Here is a 23,725-nt window from a genome sequence, read left to right as displayed (position 1 = left end):
TGGTAAAGCTTTGAACATATATGTTTCTTCTCCCTGCCATGCTTCCTCTTCCTTTATCGATTTCATGAATCCACATCCCAATGTCTAGTTTAAGGAGACCTTCTAAGGCTACATGATAGAGCAGTGAGAAAAGACGGGTTTCCCTTGAGTGATATGAGAAAACTCCAAAAAGGCATCTACCCTAGAAAGGGTCCTAGCTCTCTAATGAGTGAACTTATTACCCACTGCTTTGCAGTCTTCCTGAACAAGCCTGAATAGGACGTGATATGACAATGTTGCTTGACACAATGTTTAACTAGTAGATGGAGTAAAAGAATGAGAAAAAGACCCAACTTTGTCATTCATCTGTTTTTTTTTTTTTTTCATGATTTTTTAAAAAATTTGTTAGACAGCACATGTACTCGTCGGAGGGAGACAGAGAGGGAGAGAGAGGGAATGTGAGAAAGGATCCCATGTGGGGATGGTCACACTGTAATCTTTTTTTCTTCCATTTCTCCCTTCTTTGGGGATTTTGGATATGGATACACATGCACCCAAAGTGTTTCTCAAGCTAGCAGGCGTGAGACTCAAACTGCACAGTCTTCCATGTGGGATCCAGGGGCTGTAACCACCCTGCCATGAGCTGGGTGTTTTTTATATCACTGGGATTCGCACAAGCATAAACTAGCATAGACAGCTGTGACATACATGTTGCAGAAGATAATTAGGATCAAAGAGTAATAAAAAGTAAAAGCAGATTCTCTATCCTCGCACCTCTATTCCTACACTTTCCTCTTCTCCCCGACTGGAGAAGCCGCTTTCTACACACGGTGCATTGTGGGGACCTGTCATTCATCTTTTTTTATTTATTATTTTTAATTTGCTATAGGGCACACGTCCTCACTAGAGAGAAAGAGACAGAGAGAAAAAGTGAGAAAGTAAGCCATCAGGTCCAGGACTTGAACCAAGACCAGCCATGTGGGAGTCCAGAACCTTAATCAACACAACACCTGTTGGACCCTGTCATTCATCTTCATAATAAGCCTGAAGTGTCAACCTTTACCATTCCCTTTTGACACAAGAGGAAATGCATGAAAATATTTGTAAATTAATTTTGTTATATTTTAATATTTGATGATTTGTTTTCTCATGTTATTATTGAAGTAATGTTTTTGTAGTGGTAACCCCCAAAAAAATGAGAATGAGAGGGAAGAGATAGAGACAGAAAAAGAGAGATGGAGGAAGAGAGAGACAGAGACAGAGATCATCTGTAATGTCAACCCCAGCATCTATAATCCCGGTCCTCACAAGGATCTCTGGGCAAAGGAGCAAAAGGCACTGCTTTCTTTCAAGATATCCCAGTCCTGTACCAAGGCTTGCCAATTCAGTAGGGGCACCAAGATTGGATTTCAGTGCAATTTTGCTATACAGTTTTGCATGGCAACCTTAGCAGTTAGTCTACTAGTTTTTCATATATAGATATTTTTTAATTATATATTTAATTTTATCTATTCATTCATTTATTTTTAGTTTGACCAGAGAGACAGAAAGAGGGAAAGTGAGAAAGCAAGCTGCCAGGTCCTCGAACTGTACTGTGGTTGGCCATGTGGGAGTGTCCAGCACCTTAACCATCACTCTACCTGCAGGTCCCATATATAGATATTTTAAGGCTTTTATTCATTCTCATTAAAATGCACTCCAGAAGATAGACCAGTTGGATCACCATCAGCAGAACATAGTTTCCTTTTTTACACTTCCTCCCTTTTCATAAGAAATTCCTGGTTGATACAAAAAAACTGAAATGTAATAGCCTTGCTCTGTTAGATATGCTTCAGATATTAGCACGTATTCCAACATAAAATAAATCAAGTGGTAGAAATAAATAATTCAGATATGGAATTTAAAGGAAATGAGCAGTTTCTCTTACTAAGGTACTTGGTGTTAGATTTTTCTTAGGAAACTGTGTGAAGCATTTTGAGAACAGATATATTGGTCTGAAGTATTTGTAATTGATCCAAAGGTGCCCAATTCTTTTTACTACTTATTCGTTAATCAAAATGTATTGAGAGATTATCATATACCAAGTATAGGTATATAATGGCAAAAAAGAAAAAAAAGATTTAGAATGGCTTTGATGAATGTTCAGGTCTTGGGAAGGAACAGACAAGAATAAATAAATAGGCAAACAAATATGCACATGCAAACTGTGATTAGGGTTAAGAGGACAAAAGGGTTATGAGAGTGAGTAAAATTGTGGGTGTCTACTTTAGATAGTGCAGCCAGGGATGGACTCTCTGTATTGATCACATTTAACTGAGATTTGAAGTATATGAATGGAAGAAAGCAAGCCAAGACAGAAAATATGAAACTTCAAGCAGAGAGAATAGCATACATGAAGATTCTAGGACAAGAAGAAGCTTGGAGAGTTCTAGAAATTCTTCTTATTCTAAGTTCTTGCTAGAAACGTCAAATTCTGAGGTCTACTTTGGACCTCATAAATCAAAAACACTAGGTAGGATCCAGCAACCTGCGTGTTAACAAGACCTCCACATGATTGTACTACACACGTTATGTTATATGAAAATCACTGCCTTATTATACTGACGTTTTGAGCCATTTAAGGGAGGGAGAGAGCAACATAACACCTCCACTCAGGGGCAACAGCAGTCGCAAATGTGGCACAGACCATAAATTGTTTGGAAGTTCAAAGAACTTGTTAAATATGAAACTGAATCTGTCTACAGTAACTCCTGAACTTGAAAAATCAATATCCTCATGGTTGATTTTTTTTTTAGTGGTTTATGGATTATCGCTTATTTTTAAATAAGTTGATAGATTTTATTAATGCCATTTCACTTTATGCTGTGTCACATATAATTAAAATTTCTCAGAAGAAAACAATGTCATTTTTTTCTGTTCCTTAGCAGCCTATAACATGGCCTGATTAATGATTTATTTATCCTCATTAGAAACCTTTTTATATTTTGCGTTTTAAAAACACCTCTGTAAAATACTCATGAACTACCTTTTTATTTGCTTCCTGTCAGAAAGCAATGGAAAGCTTAAAATATTTGGGAGAGTTTACTTTGTTTGTTTCTTTTCTATCAAAGGGAACTAATTTATATTCAGAGTTAGGGGTTACAGACTCAAGTTCTGAAAAACATTAAAGTACCTAAGCTTTGTTCAATGTCCTCTTGAAAGTAAAAGCCAATCCTTTGTGATCAGTGCTGTCCTGTTCCTCATTTACAAATTATATACGTGAAGGGGATATGAACATGCAATAAAGGAAAGAAAACAGACACTGTTAATATGATTAAGGTGTGAGTCAGCTGTTGAGGTTAAACCCTTCACAGTGAAGCCATGTCCTGAAGATGAAGAATTATGATCAATAGAAAGGGAGAAAATGTTAAAAAAAAAAAAAGAATTTTGCTTTTATGTTTGGGTGTGCATTCTTTTTCACTAATGTGAAGAGAAACTAGAGACCATTTTTCATGAAAAACATGCCTATTCTTCATGGAAAAAAACACAGCAGTTAATTGCTGTTTTTTGAGTGCCACAAATTTGTAAGTGTGCTGGGTTTGAGAGGAAACCATAGTTAAAATACAATTACTGATAATTGCTTGGAAAATCACCAATTTTTTTTCATTCTTACAAACTTCACATTGTTTTCCTAAAGTCTTTGTTCTTCATTTAACCTTCCCCAAGTCATCCTGATTATGCTACTTCTAGGTCATTAGTTCTGGGTTTGCTTCATTATTTATGTCCTATTCAGTTTGCTCATCAAAAGTGATCATGCCCAAATATGAAGGTTTATAATATAAATTGCCCTGAAAACTGAGTGCAGAGAACACAATGAAAAGAAACTGCATAATATTTTGCCTTTGGGCTACCTCAGTAAAAACGGATGCTGGATTGGACTGCAATCACATCTCTATTAAAAATGAGTACATGTTTAAATAACATAATTTATTGTCAAGAAGGTTTCTATCAGAGGCCAAAGTTACAGTGAAGGCAGAGGATTGTATTCATGTACTCTACAAAGTACCCCCTGTATCTTAGCTCTCCAAATTCCTCAGAAATTGGCAGAAACCAAGGACTCAACCTTATGGCAAGGGTGACATGTCCCAGTTTTGTAGAAGCTCTATGAGATAGCCCATGAAATTTTTTCAAGGTTTTTTTCATAGGGTGTGTCTTCTCTTTGGGGAGAAACAGAGAGAAATGGCGAGAGGGAAAGTGAGAAACCACTCCCAGAAATGATCACCACATCACAACCCCTTCTCCTCCGTTCTCCTCCTGGGATTTTGGGAAGTCACACACACTTGCCCGGCATGATTTTCAAGTCACTGTGTCCAGGATTCGAACTGCAGTCAGCATTATGGGAATCCAGTGCAGTAACCTCTACGCCACCTGCTGGCCCCACCCCATAATATCAGTAATGAGAATTCGCATAAGGCTCTTGAATAAACACCATAAAAAGTGCCTGACATCTAAAGTCTGAGGGTAAAAGAGTTTGGGAAACTATGAGAATTTAGTAAGTGTTGTCAGTGTAGTTTGTGCCCCAGCCAGATTACTTTGCTGGCTCATTCACCCAGCCTCCAGCAATTCTGAATACTGGCTACTAATGTCTCATAGTTGCACCTTTGTCCAGGGAAACTCCCTCAGCCTAAAGGAAACCACTTCGATTAGCAAACTATATACCACCCTTTCAGCGTAAGACTGCCAGAGATGTAATATGGGCCCCACTATGGTGTAAGTTGTGCTTCAGAGCACCCCATGGGACCAGGGAATGCTGGTCTCCAGCAGAGACCACATTCTTAGCATTCTTATCTTGCCTTCTGGCTTTTCTCCTTCCCCTTCTCTTAAGAACACTGAAACTCTGCTTTCCTGAAACTTGGCCTAAAACAATAGGTATCTGAGACCAAAGTTGAACCCACATCCTGGGCACACCACCAGTCAGGGAACCAACCAGAGTGAAAAGCCAGTTACAGATAACAATGAAATTCTCCAAGTCTAATGCCTTTCATAAAAGGCTTGTCTACACCTCATCCTGTGATTCTTGTTAATTGGTCCAACTTCACTTGAATAGCTCATTCCTGCCAGGTGTTTTAGTGATTCTAGTAGGTCTGTGATCTTCTGGGCAAAGTAGGGTATGGTCCTTGACTCTCTTGGCCTCATTAGAATGATATGCCCACCCAGAATGTAGAAGCTGTAAAGCATAGCTGGGCTGTACCTGCCCCGAAATCCTGCTTAAGAGTTCTGTGAGAGCAACGCTGAGACACATGTAAGAGTCCCAATACAAGTACTAAAGACCTATACTTAACAAACAAGATTTCTATTTCTTCCTTTTCAGCTCTCATGACTAAACCAGCATGAGGAATCCTAACACCTCCTCTTTTTAGGCTATTTTTCAATGGTCTTGGCTCACTAACATTTGTTCAGTAGGGTTTTATTGTAGAGAGAAATGCAGTGATTCACTACTTTAGTTCTCAAATTGTATTTGTAATGTAAATGTCTCTGCAAAGTATATGTAGCTCTATAACAACACTTTCTTGTCAGACCCTACTAATTTTGAATTCTTAGTGAGATACGACCTCTATGAATTAAGAGGTTAAGCTTTCAGGAGGTAGGATCAGCAGATGACATAATGGTTGTGTTGCTGGACTCCCCTATAGTCTACAGTGATTTGTGTCTGGGATCCAGCAGCTTAGAACTCATGCTGGGAGCATGTGCATGTGTGCCCAAAATCCTGAAAGGAGACTGGAGAAGGGATTGTGGCATGGCCATCCCCCCTGGGGAGGGGGTGATTTCTTGCTTTTTGTCTCTCTGTCTCTGGTGAGTGCACATGCCCTATAGCAAAAATCTCTCGAAAAAATAAATAAAAATTTCTGGAATATACTTAGGAAGGAAAAATTTTGAGAATTTTAGTAGCATCATTTATATATATATATATATATATCCATTTATAAATAAACTCCTAAGTGATAAGTCTGACAGAGGTAATTCGACACTCCAAAGTTTCCTCTCTCTGTCTCTGTCTCTGTCTCTCTCATTTGTTCAGTTACTCCTGCTGTGGCCTTTCTCAGATGCTGCTGGACCTCCACAATTGACCCCTCTACTTTCCGTCCAGCAAGCCTCATCTTGCTTCAATTTTCTCCTTAGATTCCATGGTCTGTTTTTCAATCTTATTGTATCTAAAACTAAAATTCCCTCATCCCAAAGTATTAGGTCTTTGGAAAAGTCATATGGCATATTTTTGCTATGCTCTTCTATGTTAAAGTGCATCGTGACTTTCCCAATGATCCAAATACTTGTGCCACAATCATCTGATAAAACTCCACACATGTGGATGGCCACAGAGCAGTGGTTAAGCCCTATGTATAAGAGTGGGAGATCTCACATGGTCAACTCCATGGGTCAAATCCCAGCCCCGGGCAGCTTGAAAAACATCTAGGGTGCATGTGTATGTGTGCACAAGATCCTGACAGGCTGCAGAAAGGGAGGGAAAAGGATTGTGGTGTGACCACGCTCCATTAGAGTGTGCTTTCTCTCTCTCTTTTTCTCTGTGGTGTGTGCGTGAATCTCAGGCAATTAAAACAACAACAACAACAAGACAGTATCAAATGCTTCTTCCATGCTTGCACGGAACAATGGTGGGGAAAGTGAGGAGCTAGGCAGATTGGTTCAGCTACAGTGTTTTGATCCTCAGCTTCAAATGGGCCTTCAGCACTGTCTGGCAACCTCACTATATTTCTTAGGTCAACTTCCTTTCACAGTATCACAACAAATTCAAATGTTCCTTCCCACTTACCCTTAATTCATGTTCTCATTCAACGAATATGTATTACACTCTGTGAATTGCAATCTACGCTAGATCTGTTGCCTCCTTCTTCACAGAGGAGACAGAGATCCTCAAAGTATAATCCCCTCAATTAGGGATGTTCTCATAACTGTCAGGTCTCCCTTGAAGATAATGTTCCCTTGTTAATAGACAATTCCTTTCTTTTGTTGCAAAAGTTATTGATGACTGTAATCCTAAATGTATATTTAAACAAATCTTAAACTACATAAAGGTAAGCAAAGACCTGACAGTTTAATTTTATAAAAGGAAGAAAAACTTGACGTATCAGATTTATATATCATTCCAAATCAGTACTTTTATATCTATAATCAGACAACATTTAATAAAGTGAGAATTCTGCCTGTGTGAAACTAGTCATAATAAAATTAGGCTTGGTTTGCTCTTCCATGGAGAACATATTCCAAATGTTTAAGTGATTCAAAGAAATTCCACAGTATAATGGCTCCCTTCAATGTTTTCTCACTTACTGCTTCCAAACTAGAAAACCTAATGAAATCCTGGAATCACTTAAATAGCACATCATATTGCTCAAGGTGACCGTACTTTTTGACATTTTATGTATAGTGTTTAATAATTTAAACATAAACTATGTGTGTAATAGAAAAAGCTCTAATATTTGAAATACAGGGAAAGCCAAAATTGCATCCATTTAAATGACACAGTACCTGTATTCTCCCTTAAAGTTTGTCTTTGATTCAGCATTTAGAGGGCCATCCTTGTTGCACTGACAGCCTATAACAGTGAGCCATCCTTGAATGGTATGAAGCTGCCACCAGAACTAACATCAAATGCCAAAGTGAGGATGGACTTGAGTATTCTCCTGCCTCCTTTTGCCTTTTGTCTTTTCTTTTAGATTTTCAAAACAATTTTAAAAGGTTAATTAGTTAATTAATTTCTTCTGGAGAGGAAGAGAAAGTGAGGTACCCACAACAAGGTCCTTGTGCAACAATCCGCCCCTGTCTCAAGTGGCCTGGATTACAGGTACATGTATACACATCCAGCATACTCAGGGAAGTCCTGGGACCTGAACCCAGGACATTTCCTATGTGAGTCTAGTTGTGTTACTTCTGTGCTATTGCCTGGTGCCTCTCTTAGTCATGTCTACCTTCAGTTATCTCCTTTATTTCATCCACATGTGCTTAGAACCCTCGTGATGATGTCTATCTAGCTAAAGTCCTTCAGTGTGCCCAAGCCCATCAAGATACCCAGATTATCTCTTTATCAACAGATCTCTCCCCAGTCAAAGCTTTCAGTGCCAAATATCTTTACAGGGATGTAGGCATTCGGGTTAAACAGAACATTTGGCTTTTTTCCTTAATTAGTGATAGTACTAGTAGCAGTAGCACTAGTAGGAAAATAATAGTATAGGAAAAACTTATAATAAATACTCTCTATTCCAACTCAGTTAGGACTCATAGTTCAACAGTTAATTGAGAAAGTCATTAAATGAAGGGACCATGAAAATACAGTTTATACATTCTATTTTAACATAAAACAGTCACTAATATTTTCATGGGTAAGGAACTTTTCCTTTGAGTGTAGATTTACTGATTCTAGTTCTCCATAAAAATCACATTGATAATACAAACTTTTTTATTTCCCTTTCCAGGTTTTGTTTGTTGATTTGTTTCTTAAAGTAGAGTGAGCCTATCAGGAAACATGAGAAGCATTGTGAATACAGACTCCATCTAAATTTGGAGGATTATTTTCTTAATCTTTTACAGTTGTCTAGTCCACCACTGTAATACTTCAACAATATTTATCATCTTTTTCTTTTCTTATCTTAAAGTTTATTCAATTTATTTCTTTCATGGGAGAGAATACACTAGAAAGACAGGCTCCCTGGACAGGGTCTCATCATGCCATAATCCCCTTCCTACAGCTCTAGCTAATCAGCATCTCAGGCACCCAAGCCCAGTGTATTTCAGGTTGACTTTGGATCCAAACTTGAGGTCTGCCATGTGACTTCCAGCACTGCAGATCAGTATGCTACCATCTGTGCCACTGGAAACCTCTAAACTATGTAATTGCAGTACTACCTGGCTAAAACAGGTTTGAGAACATACAACTGACAGCTGTAACATACACAAAACTGATAGCCAATGGGTCAACACAGCGGACACATTGTATATTTGTGCACAAAATCCTGAGAAAAGAATGGAGGAGAAGGGATTATGGCATGGCTATACCCCTGGGGGAGTGATTTCTCACTTTCTTTGTCTTTACTTCTCTCTGTCTCTCTCTGGCAAACACATACGCCCCATAGCAAACTAAAACACAAAACCCCCGTAGAAAACTAAAACACAAAACTTTAAGTTCATGGGGGTCATGCATACTTACAGATATTTCTTTATTTTGAGGCTGTTAGAACCTCTTGTCAGAGTGTTTCACAGAGAGAATGAAGACTGGCTCGTCTGGTGAGTATGAAGTAGATATCAATTCAGAGAGCTTCAACTGTCATTGCTAGATTAGAATGAGAAAAAAATAAATCCCAAGATCCTGCAGTATAGAGTTGAGAGAAGAATAGTAAATTTTCAAAAGAAAAACAAGGCCCGCCCAGTGCCAGAGTGGTTAAGGGAGTCAGATGCAACATGGCTAGTTGCAATTCAAATCCTGCCCTGGTAGCTTGAGAAACAGCTGGACATGTGTGTGTTTGCTCCAAATCCTGACAGAAGGGAGAAATGGAGGAGAAAGGATTGTAGTGGGACTATACCACACTGAGGAGCACTTTCTCACTCCACCTACACCCTGTCTCTCAGCCTCCCTTTGGTAAGTGCATGCACCCTCTGGCAATTAAAAAGGAAAAGAAAGCAAAGCAAGGGAAAGCATTGTGATGAATTATGAGTACTAGAACTTATTTCTTAATCCTCTTCATCTTCCAAAACATTGATACATGATTAAAATCTGTACCAAGGACTTTGGAGAGCAAAGTTAAAATGGAAAGAGTCTAAGAAGAGACATTTGAACATGCGTATAACATGACCTAGCAGGAGCAGAAGTATTGATCTGACTTAACAGGGATGGGCACTCAATGGCTGAGAGCCTTTGCTGCTGGAGGGAGATGATTAACACAAAGGGCTCATCTTCAGTGTCCACAGATTATGCCTGCTCTCCTGCCCTTTCCGCTGTGGTTCCTGTTGACAGTTCCCCCTCACGTGATACTTCTTTGTGGTTCCTAGAAATACTTTATTATCCGAATGAGAGTGGTTCTATTTTATAATCGTAGTCCTTGTCTAGGTTTCCCCACCAACATTAAAGAAATCTGTTTTCAGGTGCCAGCGGTGGCATGGTAGTTAAGGCACTAGACTCCCACATAGCCAACCATGGTTCAAGTCCTGGACCTGGTGACTTGCTTTCTCACTTTCCCTCTGTCACTCTCTCTGTCTCTCTCTGGTGAGTGCATGTGTTCCATAGCAAGTTAAACAACAGTAATAATAATAAATTAAATTAAATAAGTAATTCTTCAAAAAAGGAAATCTGTTTTCTATCCTTCGTAGTATGGAAAACAAAATGATTATGGATCATTTCCTTTTAGGAATATGAATTCATATGTACGGATTTTATCCACCTTCCTCTGTGGGCACTTGTTCTGATTCTTTTAATTCAGTTATTTATTCATAAAGAAATGGAATAATAACATTTATTAACAGCCTTTATGGAAATTTTAATGACATGAAGTTGATAAAGATGAGTTGATCAAGATGTACTCATCTTTATCAACTTTGCATGTGTGTGGTCAGAAGAGATTTTTAAATTTTTATTTTTATTGCTATGTAATTTAAATACCATGAAATTCACCCTTTTAAAATGTACAATTTAGTGGCAGTATCTTTCCAGGGTTGTGCCACCACCACTGCCTAGTGTCAGAACTTTTTCATCACCCCAAAATTAACCCCATTATTTTAAAATATAATTTATTTAATGACTACTTGTAAAACTGAGCTCATGGGCTAGCCAAGTGGCATGGTGCTTAAGGCATCTGGAGTCCATGTGTACTTCAAGTCCTGGACAGGTGGCTTGAGCCACATAGCAGGTACATATTCACATGTGCCCAAAATCCTGAGAAGAGAATGGAGGAGAAGGGATTGTAGCATGGCTATGCCCCTCAGGGGGTGATTTCTCACTTTCTCTCTCTTTGCCTCTCTCTGTCTCTCTCTGGCAAGCACATATGCCCCATAGCAAACTAAAACACAAAAACCAAAAAACTTAAAGTTCAGCAGAGTGATTGTCACCGTGTCTTATATTATCTAAGAACTATATGTGAGAATAATATCCTCCATACAAGCCCAGATTTCATTGGTGAGATATTCTGGTTTATTTGAAAAAAAGAAATTAATATTCTCATTTTGAATGTACACACAGGCTTCTTCAATTTGGAATGGGAGAGAATTCAATGGTTGTAGATGAAGTCACTATAAACAGTGGTTTTTATCAACCTAGTAAACTATAGACAGAGCTCCTGCCTAGACCAAGCAAGTCAAAACAACTCATACAGTCAAGTAAGGGATGCTGTCCTTGTGCACAGAAGTCACATTACAGAAACTATTCTCCTAAGTGTGGGAATTTGTCCCTTAGAAATTGCTCATTGGAACACTTGGACATCATGCATCATGTTAAAGATCTATAAATGCCATCTCGATAGGGTAGATATGATACATGATAATATCCTCTGCATATCTGCATAGGGTTCCTCTTCTCATTGCATCATACACGCCTGCTCTAGTGCTCTGGAGACAGCTGAGGAGCCCCATGGGAGCCTTCTGAAGTCGTTGCAACAAGGACTCAAATGCCAGGAAACCTGGAAGTCATTCTCAGGAACTGACAAAATACCCTATTTCCTAAATGAAACTATTTATTATGTAGTTGGTGAGAAGTATGAATACAGTATTTTACGGTCGAATGTATCTTTTTATTGAGCAAAATAAGGATCCATTTCTGGTTATGAGATGAACAGAATTTGAAATCTAGCAGCACTATATTGTTCCTGTTACTTTGCCAATCTAGAGTTTCTTGAGGAGAGGGATTTGTTATCGTATTAAATATATGCATTCTGAGGGGCAAGTCCCATAGTGCAGTGGTTAAGTCCTATGCACACAGAGGCAGATTCCACATGGCTGACAGCCATTCGAGTCCTGGCTCAGTGGCTGAAAAACACACAAAATGCATGTGTGTGCATGCCCCAAATTCTGATGGGATGAAGAAATGGAGGAAGAAGGATTGTGAAATGACAATACCCCATTGGTAGGGGTGTTTTTTCTCTCTCTTTCTCTCTCATACACATGCCCTCTAGCAATAAAAAAGAAGAACATGCATTTTTGGGGTCAAGTAATGGTGCAGTAGTAATGCAGCTGGACACACATGGGCAATGTCTTCAGTTTGCATCCCACAGCCTCCCTGAGTGTGCCAAGAATGCATACGCAGGTTGACTGAGACTAGGACTGGAACATGGTGTGACAATGCTGTTAATGATTGCCTGGGTCTCTGTCTCTGTCTAAACCCCAAAATAAATAAATAAATAAACTTAAAAGGAAAAAAATAAAAGACTATGCACTCCGGAGGCAGGCAACCAGTGTATGTATTCCAGGTTCCTTGGAGATTTGGCAAGGTGTAACCTGTGCAAGTTTTTTTTTTTTCCTTATGTGTAAAATATGAATTCTCCAACAACCAGCCTCCGGTAGTTGTTGTATAGAAACAAAATCAGTTTTTGTGTGAATAGAAGTCACCACAGCATTAGAAAGTGCTCAGTACCACTATTTAATCCATGAATAAATGTCCATTGTTGTGATACCTCCATAACAGAGTGTCTGTTTGGACTGCTGTAACAAACATGCCATAAACTAGGTAGCTTATAACATCAGGCATTTATTTCTCACAACTCCGGAGGTTAAAAAGGCTAAAGCACCCACAGATTCCATGTCTGGTGAGGGCTTCTTCTTCATTCTTAGCATCTTTTTGCTGCTTTCTCACATAGTGGAAGCAGTTCTCTCAGATCACGCTAAGGAAACTAATCCTAAAACCCACCGCCCCAAATGCCCCAGTTTTTAATATCATTGCCTCAGGGCTAGCAATATTTATTTATTTATTTATTTATTTTATAGTTTCCAGGTGTCTACGTTTCTTTACTTCATTTTTTAAGAGATTTTTTTGCAATAGGGTGCATGCACTCACCAGAGAGAAAGAAAGCAAGGAATAACCCCCCAGGCGGGAATGGCCACATCTTGATCCCTTCTTCTCCATTTTCCTCTTGGGGTTTTGGGTTTGCATGCATATGCACCTGGTACGAGTTTCAAGCCACCAGGTCTGGGGTTCAAACTGTGTTCAGCCACATGGAAGTCTAGCACCTTAACCACTCTGCCACTTACTGGCCCTCACTTTCCTTTATTTTTATTTTTCTATTTCTTTCATGAGAAAGAAAGACAGAGAAAAATCAATTGCCCCCACCTCCAACAACAAGGTCCTCATGCCATGATCCATCCCCAGCTCCAGCCAGCCCTAATCATGGGCACACATGCACATACCCAGCATGGATAGGGAAGCCTGATGATGTTAACTCAAGACCTTCCCATGTGGGTCCAGTTGTGTTATCACTGCCTTATTGTCTGACCCTTATGTTCCTTTGCTTTCAACATGCTCATCTTCCAATTTGTTCTTGGCTATTTCACACAGGCACTTCGAGGGGAAATTGCACCTCTTAAAGAGAATGTAAGCCACGTCAATGACCTTGCTCGCCAGCTTACCACGCTGGGCATTCAGCTCTCACCATATAACCTCAGTACTCTGGAAGACCTGAACACCAGGTGGAAACTTCTGCAGGTAGGCACATTAAGAGCATTGATGCTTTTTGTTACAATAGAATAATATATACATGAAGCTTGTTTGTGAAGAACAGTAAAAGTAATTATTTCATGTTCATGATAATATTTGTGATGATAAGATATTTTACATTATTTGATAAGTTTCTATATAGGCCTTCTGAGCTACTAATATTTAGAAGTGGCTAAAAATTAGAGTTTGGTATATTTTTTAATAAACATGGAAGATAATGCTAAACCATGATGGAAGAACTGAGTTGCTGGCAGACCATTCCTTTGTACAGTATTGCTTGAGTATGAAAAACAGCTTTACTTTTGGAATCCTAATTTAAACAATAGTCAATAGTAAGTTCTATTCTAAAATTAGTTAAAGAAAGATCATTACATTACAAACCAAGTTTTTCATAGTAAATACAGGGAATTTAAGTATAGACTAGGTCATACTAGCTGTGGGACCTTAGGATGATTACTTAATTGTGCTTCAGTCTCTCATCTGTAAAACAACATTGCAATCATAAAATTCTCTACAATATCAGTTTGTTATTAGGATGAATAAGTCAAAATACATGGCGAGTGCTTGGAACAGAATTTGCCACATAGTAAACACTCCATAAATTTTAGTTCTTAGTGTTACTAAAGTTAAGATCATTATTATAGCACCCAGATTTTGGAATCTGATTTACTACCTGAGTGACATTGAGGCCACTTACCTTTTCTGGGTTGTCAGCTTTCCTGTCTCTAACATGGTTATAGAGTGAGCTAATTCATGTGGAGTTCTTGGTCCAGCACCTGGGTTGTAAGAAGAACTCAAAACATGGTTGTGGTGATGGGGTAGGGTGTTTATATGTTCCTATGTGAAGGGTACTGTGTTATACCCTAAAACTGGTTTAACCATAAGATTAGAGAATCATTTTCTCTCCTTTTCTAAATTCATGGGATGCAGATAGTGTGCTCTTGAGGACAGAGAGAAAACTGGATTTAAAAACATTTGCTTTCAATGTTTTAATAAGAAAAAATGATAAACCAGATTACTTTCCTATCGGCAGGCCATTTAGGGGTGTTATTGAAAGTTGTGTTAAAGGATTGTTAGATGTTTAATAAAAACAGCTTTCAAATTCAAGACCTCTTGAGATCTCATGTAATTTAATTCTTATGATAGATAGTCTTGAAATATTTGTATTATAGATTGTTATAAGTGGCATTGACTAAAGCAAGGCAATATAGGCAAGAGATTATATGCCTTTCAATGTCTGTTTGCTCCAGAGTGATTGAGTACTACTAAAATCTTATGAACTTCACCCTTCCTATGTTTTTCATTTTAAGTATAAATAAAGAAAGTAAAAAATGTTCAAAGAAAAACAAGGGAACACATTTGTCCCATTCAAGGACTCCTGAACTATTTTATAAAATGTTCCTTCAGAGAGCTATATGTCACATTCACTTTCAGAATGTAGTATGAAATTTGTGACAACCATGTGTAAATTTCCAAATGAGGTCAAAAGATTATGACTGAATAATAATTTTTAAAAAATCAATGCTTGGGTCCAGCAGATGGTGTAATGGTTACATCACTGGACTCCCACATGGTCAACCATGGTTTGAGTCCCGGACCCACTGACTTGAAACTTACAGTGGGCACATGTGCGTGCATGCCCAAAATCCCAAGAGGAGAATGTAGGAGAAGGGATTCTGGCATGGCCACCCCTACTCCCGGGGGTGATTTCTCACATTCTGTCTTTCTGTCTCTCTCTCTCTGTCTCTCCAGTGAGCACATGCACCCTATAGCAAAAATCTCTCTTAAAAACTGCTAAGTGATCCATTCCAGTTACACTGTTGTTTTTTTTTTAATATGAAGTGTGAGAAAGTATTAATAGCTTCATTCTAATTCATTCTGTAAAATCAATAAAGGTCTTGGTTGTAAGTATAAGGAACTACATGTAAGAAGATAGTGTGATATAGTGAAAAGAATATTGAAGGGCTAGCCATGGCCTGGTGGTTGAGGCAATTGGATCCCACATGGCCAACCACATGGTTCAAGTCTTAGACCAGGCAGTGAAAAAAATAAATCCTGCTGGACACATGTGTGTGGATGCCAAAGATCCTGAAAGGAGGGACAAATAGAGGAAAAGGCATTGTAATATGACCATCCCCCATAGGGAGGTGCTTTCTCTTTTTCTCTGTATGTATCTTTGTCTCTGTCTTTGACAAGTTAGAGAAAGAAGACACACTCCTGGCAAGTTAAAAAAAAATTAAAAAGAATATTGGAGCAAATAGTGAGAATCTTGACTTTAAACTTAAACTCAGCCATTATTTGACCATATTTTCTTGGGAAAACCATTCAACTTCTTTCAATTTAACTTCTCCTCATTCTTAAAATGAAACAGTTCATTTGTTTAAGGTCACATTCAGTTCAATCCTATGATTCTGTATCTGGATACCTGAGGGGGATACCTATATCACAAAGTATAATTTAGAACTGTTGAGTTGTCAGGAAAGTCGTGACGCATTTTTGCATGGAAAAACACAGAAAAAATATGCCGTAATTTTCCTGATGATGTAATATAACTAAATTTGAAGTTGCTTCCTCTATTCATAATACAGATGTGGCTTGTTGGAATTATGTTTCCCCGTCTATAACTCTAGATTTAAATCTGTCATCTCCAAACCTACATATACAGTATTTTTTTATATTAAATAGTTCAATTAATCTGTGGTATATGTTCTTATTTTATCACATTTCATGTTTCTATTTTTAAGCATGACCTTAAGGGTATGCTCAAAAAGTATTTTTAGCAGAAAGCTGATAAATCCAAGGTTTTGGTTTCTGCATAACCAGGTCATATTGATTCCATTTTTTTCTTTGTCCATAATCTAACCACTGTGCTATATTATAAATGGGAACCCTTGTGTAGAGAGTAAACAAAGCAAGAAATGAGGTTCACACAACCTTATTCTCGTTATTGGAAGAACAACTTGTACATACTGTCAAGACATTTAACATTTAGAAGAATGAATGTCAGAGTAACTACTTATCCCACTCCTGTAGTGGGAAGCTTGAGCCCACCATCATTATGACATCATATGTCTATAAAAATAATTTAGTCACTTGCATTACTATGTCAGTCACTAAAGCCAGGATTAAAAACCAACTACAGAGCCAGCTGGTGGTATGGGACTGGATCCCACATGACTGGCCATGTAGATTAAGTCCCTGATCCAATGGCTTGGAGAACACACTGGGTACATGTGCATGCATGCCCGAAATCTCAAGCAGAGAATGGAGGATGGGAGATTGTGGCATGGCCATCCCCCCCCGGGGGTGATTTCTGACTCTCTCTCTTCCCTGTCTCTCTGTGGCCAGTGCATGCACCCCATGGAAAAACTTAGGGGGGAAAAAAAGGTACAGATTCATCTTTGCACCTGTCTGTTAAGGTGAAGGAAAACTGAAAAAATAGAGAGTTATACTAGTGAAAAGGCAGATATAAATGTGAAAAGAGAAAAACAGTGTTAAATTTGGTCACAATAGTATAATAGAAGGAATAGGGTTACATACTTTGAGAATATCCTGGGCTTAGTACATGAGCCATTAATTCTGCTTTTCGAAGAAAGCCTTGCTGGTTTTTCAGTTGTATGCAATATCAGTCAAACTGATGGAAACAGGAAATCTATATAGCTGTACCCATCGACAGTAGAGAAAGGCACAGTCACAATTCACTCATACATAGAAAAGGAGCACATGCAAGAAGCCTTCAAAACCATTATGGAAAATGCACGTTATATAAAAAAAAAAAACTATCCATAGATTTCAAAAATATTTTGCACCCAAATAAACCTGTATTTAATTTCATTTTTCTATAAATGTTATGAAGTCCCCTTGTAGAGGGTTCTGGAATTATTTTGGATCCATAGATAATACGAGACATTGGTTTGCCTATTTGAAACTTTCTGTAGGAATGAAATTTCCCATAGAAAGGGTTAGGGTAGGGTTAGAAAAACTGGCAATCCTTGTTGTTACAAAGCGTTCTCACTTACATTGACTCATTTAACCCTCAAAACACTAAAAGGGACCAGCAGATGGTGTAATGGTTACTTCGTGGGACTCCCACATAGTAGACCACAGTTCAAGTCCTGGACCTGGCAGTTTAAAACAGCCGGGCACGTATGAGTGCATGCCCAAAATCCTGAGAGGAGAATGGAGAAGAGGGGATTGTGGCATTGCCATCCCCCCATGGGGTGATTTCTCACTTTCTGTCTCTCTGTCTCTCTGGAGAACACACACAACCTAAAGCAAAAAATCTCTCTCTCAAAAAAGAGCACTGTAATGATGTATTATGATTATGCTTACATGTTATCATTATTCCTCTTTACAAGTAATGAAACTGAGACTAAAAACCATTCAATGACAGCCAGCTGGTGGTGTGGTGGTTAAGGTGGCCAGACGCCACACAAATAACCACACAGTTTATATGTAGACCTGATGACTTGAGAAATATACCAGGTGCATGTGCAAATTGTCCAAAAACCTCAAAATGTGAAATTGAAGAAAAGGGATTGCAACATAACCATCCCCCATGGGGGTGCTTTCTCACTTTCTTTCTCTCTCTATCTCTGCCTCCAGGGAATGCATGCAATTTTTAAAAAAATGATAGTCACATAGCTTGTGTCAGTCAAGATTTAAATCAAGTCTTCTAAACTGTGACTTTCATACCATTTTTGTTTCCTCTTCTCAAAGTTCTATTAAGTTTGGACTTCACAAAGTCATACTTTAAAGCTAGGTTGGACATCAGAAATGCGAATTACTTCACTTTTTTTCATGCTTGCCCTCTTTTTAAAATAATTCTCTGGTGTATTAACTTTAAAATCTTCCTTTTACAAGCCAATGGATTAATGAGCCTAGTTCAGTGTACCCCTTAAAATCACACTTGTAGTTTTGGATATAAAATTTTAAAGCATTATATTCCTCATTGCCTTTAGAACTCAGCAATTGTATTAAAATCAACCAAAAGTGATTCTAATGAATTAGATCTAAAGCAGAACCAATGCTAATATATAACTGAGTGAAAATGAATAGCAATAGCAAATGGGAAGAAAGTTAAAAAAGATAATAAACTTTTCTAATTTTGAAGCAGTACACAAACATTGAATGGTGAGTCATCCTCTTTATTTACCAAGCACAAGTAATATTTAAAGGAATCTTCTGCCATTTCTCTCCACTCATGCGTAGACCTACAAATAGCTGTAGAAGCTGCAAATATACTCTTTAACATAAAAAGCACATACTTTATTGACTATAGAACTTAAGGAATGTAAACATTTGGGGGAAAATGGGATAATATGAAGGAATTTCCAGTTAGGAAATCTCTTAACTTTATTAAATTAAAGATCAGTAACATACATTATACATGTTTTTTTTTAAAGGTTTTCAAAGATTCTTCCAAAGTCATGTATTGTCATACTCCATTTGCACACATTGGTGGTAACTTTCTGTGACAAGGATCTAGATTCTCATCTTCTGCACATTCCATTCCTGCCTTCAGTCTTTCCTCCTTTCATTTGATTAGCACTGACTGAACATTTTCCATGTACTAAGTACACATAGTAATTGTCTTATTTGGTCTAAAGACATACTGAACAAAACCTTCTTTACTGCTTACACCATCTTAAGAAAATCATTATAGGTAGGTTTACTTGTAATGCCTGCATAATGGTTTACCCTCTTTTCTTGTCTCCATGTTACTTTATGTGTGGTGTGTGTGTGTGTGTGTGTGTGTGTGTGTGTGTGTTGTAGTATCATATTATACAGAAACTACAATACAAATGCAGTAGGCCATTTTAAGATCTCTGGTTTACAGATTCTTCAATAATATTTTTTAACTGGGAATTGGTCTGTATAGACATATTAGAATAAATCTGTGAAAGGACCAGGAATCACAATTAGCTAGTCAGTAGGAGTATTCATGTGTTTTTTTAAACTTTAATAGAAAAAAATTTAAATTCTGAAAGAACAGTTTACATTCTTCTCTTTGGTGAGAGGTTTTTAAAGTATGTATTCTATCTATAAATATGTATGTTTGTCCTTGTCATTATTGAGCACAAGATTTGATCCTTCACACGTGTTGACAGATTTTGAACATTTTCCTTATACCTTCCTTTTTTTTTTCTTTAATGACGCTGCACTAATCACTTTGCATTATGAGGTCCCTTCTATGCAGGGAGCCTAGGTGAGCTGCACCATATGCTCTTACAAATAATGTGGGCCTATTACTAACCGAGGGTAAGGAAAGGACATCCAAATGTCCTTCACTTCAATTTTGCTAAAGGTTAGTTCTGCCAGTGTCTTCCTAGCATATTCTTCTTTGGCTTTTTCTTTAACAAGACCTAAAAGGATTCTGCTTGTGGTTAGACCATAAAACTCAGAAGAAAATGATGAGTCAGATACCATTCTCCAAGGAAATGTATTTTCCTACATCAGTAGTTCTCAAATTTTGGCAAGTGTCAAAATCACCTGGAAAGCTTATTAAAACACAGATCGCTGGGCCCTACCTCCAAAATTCTTGATTCAGTTTGTCTGAGGTGGTGCCTGAAATACAGTATTTGTAGCACGTTTCTAAGTGAGGTATATGCTGCTGGTTCAGGAACTATACTTTGAGAACAACAGTCCTATGTTAAGCACTTGTCAGGCACAGTCAAGTTTAAAAGATTAAACAAACATGACTTTCTGTAAGAAACCTTAAGAAATTAGGACTCTGGTAAGGGAAAGTAAGTATACTGCCAAGTAGAAAACCCTGTATTAGGGGAGTGTTACGGTGCCACGGAAAGAGAGAGATCCGAGCACTTAATTTATCTGGTAACCTTGAATGACAGATTGACACGTGACCAGCAGATGGCATAGTGGTAATGTTGCTGGACTCCCACATGGCTGACCATGATTCTGTGGTGGCTTGAAACTCACACCAGGAGCATGTATGTGCTTGCTCAAGTTCCCGTGAGGAGAATGAAGGAGAAAGGATTGTTGTATAGCCACTCCCACTAGAGCATGATTTCTCACTTCCCCTCTTTCTAGCAAGTGCACATGCCCTAAGGCAAAAAACTCCAAAAAACTCTTTAAAATTAAAAAAAAAAATAGGACCTACTCCCCCCCAAAATATTTCTATGACATGTAAGAAAAATTAACACATTCTAAACTATAAGTTACTCTTACCAAAAAATTCCCACTATAACATCTCATCTATTGTGCCCACTGGCAGAAGTTTCTAAAAAAATGAATGTAAAGGAAATGAAAAGAACAAAGAGTAAAAGAAAAATGTGTTTGTTTTTGAAAAGGTTAGGTCACAGAAAGATTTGTTGATATTAAGAAGAAAATGACCCGTGAAAAAAGGACAATTAAGTTCCAGGAAAACATCCCTTCAGTAAGGAAAGAACAATCATTTCTGCTTAACCTCAACTCTATAAAAGAAGAGAGAAAGAAAGAAAGAAAAAGGATGTGAGCAAGGCCCTTTAAAGAATTGAAGAAGGGGGGTGTAAATCCAAATGCCCAAGATAGTGACAGCACGCTGAGGTCAAAGTGCACTGTCAAGCTTGAGAACATTGGGTTTCCAGCCTTTGTTCAAGAGGAATGATACTGAAATTGCCCAGGTAATTTTGAAAGTAATATGGCCCAGAGGTTCCAGAGTGCATCCTCTTCACCCCAAAAGAATAGTTCGGTTTTCAAGGGCGTTTTTTTTTTTTTTTTTCAGGCATCAGGATGTGTATGTCTATAGGGAGGAAAATGAATGATGGTAGGGAGAGTGATAGAAAAAAAAAATATATGCGGTACCAAATAGGAATGAGGCCATTAGGAGTCAAAGAAATATTTATATGTTTAAGTGAATGAAAGGCATATTAATTTTTCAGACATTTTGTAAAGTGAGCACAAATCATTATGAAGTATTAGTCAGGTTACTCGATTGCTTAATCTGTATGTATTGCTTAGTTTCTAATTTGTTTTAATCAAGAACTATTTTTTCTAGTTCTGAAGCTGGCTATTATGGTAATCTTATGAGTGCTTTATTATTGTTTTTTAAAATGGAATGTGTCCCTATTAAATGTATTTAAACAGCACGCTTATTGATGTATGCATGCATTTATTTTCATTTCCTGCTATCTCTAGTTCCTTTCTAGAAATATGCATACAGCTCTGGGTATTTAACATTGCCATAATGTTCATGTTTTCTTGTCCTTCAACTGACGTTTGCCCTTGCCTCCCGTTTCTGACTGCTTTATTCTTTGTTCTTGTAAGCGGGCTCTCTCCCAGTTGACCTTTCTCCTTCCCTGGAGTCTGACCCCGCCCTACCCTTTCTTCTGCATTTGTTTGCCCTGCTTGTTTTCTTCATTGCTTTTCCCACTGTCCTGCTGCGTGTGAAACACTCTGCCAGCAGCTCCTCACAGTTCCCAGGCTACGTCATGCCCAGCATTCAAAGAACCACTGTTCTCACATTCCCACCAGCAAGACTCCCCCTCTCCTCCCTCAGTGTACATTCCTCCAGCAAGTAAAAAGAAACCTCTATCAGGCCACATGAGAAGCCACATGTTAAAGCCACTTCTATAAGGGGAATTGGAAACTAGCTTATCAAACTCAAACATACTATTTTTTAATAGAATTTTACTGTAAATTCTCTAATTTACATATAATAGTTGTACATCTTTGTGGAGTACAGTGAGGTCTTTCCAAACAAATATGCGATGTGTAATGATCAGATTAGGCTATTTTTAAAGGTAAATACCACAAAGCCAATTTCAAATGAAAGAAACTTCTAAAGTTCATAGTGCGGGGACCAGCAGTTAGCGTAATGGCTATGTCGCTGGACTCCCACATAGTTGACCATGGTTCGCGTCCCAGACCCGGTGGCTTAAACTCATGCCAGGCACGTGTGCGTGCGTGCCCAAGATCCTGAGAGGAGAATGGAAGAGAAGGGATTGCGACTTGGCCATCCCCCCTGGGGGGTGATTTCTTGCTTTCTATCTCTCTGTCTCTCTCTGGCGAACGCACGCGCCCTATAGCGAAAACCTCTAAAAAAAAAAGTTCATAGTGCGAAAATTGATTTCCAAACACTTGTTTCATAATATGCATTTTTCATAAACTTAAAAAGATCCTAAAAGATCCTCTCGTACTATAGTTTATCCTAATGATTTATTTTTAGAAATTCTATAATGTCCTTCAAATAACTATCATTGTGATATAAATTTTCTTCACTTGATATATTAATTAGTTTATGAAGGTAAATAAGTGTGGAAAGAGGAGATTATTATTTTTTTAGGAAATACCACCTTGGGGCCAGCATATAAGTGGTTAAGGCGCTGGACTCCACATGACTGACAGCTGTTCAAGCCCTAAACCTGAAAATCACGTCAGGCACATATGCATGTGTACCCAAGGCCCCAAGAGGATAATTTCTCACTTTCCCTCTCTCTGTCATTCTCCAGCAAGCGCACATGCTCTGTGACATGTGATACAAAGTGGACAAATATGGAAGATTTAATGCTGGGTGAAGCAAGCCAAACTATGATAGACAGACATTATATGTCTCTGCTTAATATGTACCAAATGCCTGCTCTCTATAGCAGAAACTGAAAGACTGGAAGGTATAATAGCCAGGAGGGCAACTGTAGATACAAGAGACAGTAGAGCAGGGGGTGGGTAATAGGCTGTGGGAGGGAGAGGACTAGGTAAAAAAAAAAAACACTTAATAGACAAAAATGAAAAGTAATCTGTTGATGATAACATGTTGATGTCTTTGTCTTGACTAATATGCACTGTGTTCATTCTGGAAAAAAAATGCTGTACAACGTAAAGATGTACAGTGATTAAATAGAAATTTTAAAAAGGGGAACAAAACTAAAAAGAAAGAAAAGAAATACAACCTTTGCAGACCCAGTGTTGGTGGCATAAGCAGTAGGCTGGTGCTGCGTGATGGTGGAGTCACGTGGGAGGCCAGGTTTGGGTTCCTATTGACCTGAACACATTGCAAGTCCTAGCTACCTGGGAGGCTGTGGAAAGGATCACAGCCTTGCAAAGCCCTGTCAAGAGTACCAATCT

At 38.2% G+C, this 23,725-nt stretch overlaps 1 protein-coding gene across 1 annotated transcript in view; it reads left to right on the top strand.

Moving 5' to 3' along the window:
• Positions 1-23,725, top strand: part of DMD (dystrophin) — a 1,496,890-nt gene that overhangs the window by 1,095,934 nt on the left and 377,231 nt on the right. Inside the window, exon 30 of the mRNA XM_027775723.1 lies at positions 13,505-13,651. Coding sequence (XP_027631524.1) covers positions 13,505-13,651 — 147 coding nt within the window. The remainder of the gene's footprint in view (positions 1-13,504; positions 13,652-23,725) is intronic.

This window comes from Tupaia chinensis, unplaced genomic scaffold (genome assembly GCF_000334495.1).
Source record: "Tupaia chinensis unplaced genomic scaffold, TupChi_1.0 Scaffold000600_1, whole genome shotgun sequence".
Lineage (NCBI taxonomy): Eukaryota > Metazoa > Chordata > Mammalia > Scandentia > Tupaiidae > Tupaia > Tupaia belangeri.
This window is presented reverse-complemented; position numbering and strand designations above follow the sequence as displayed.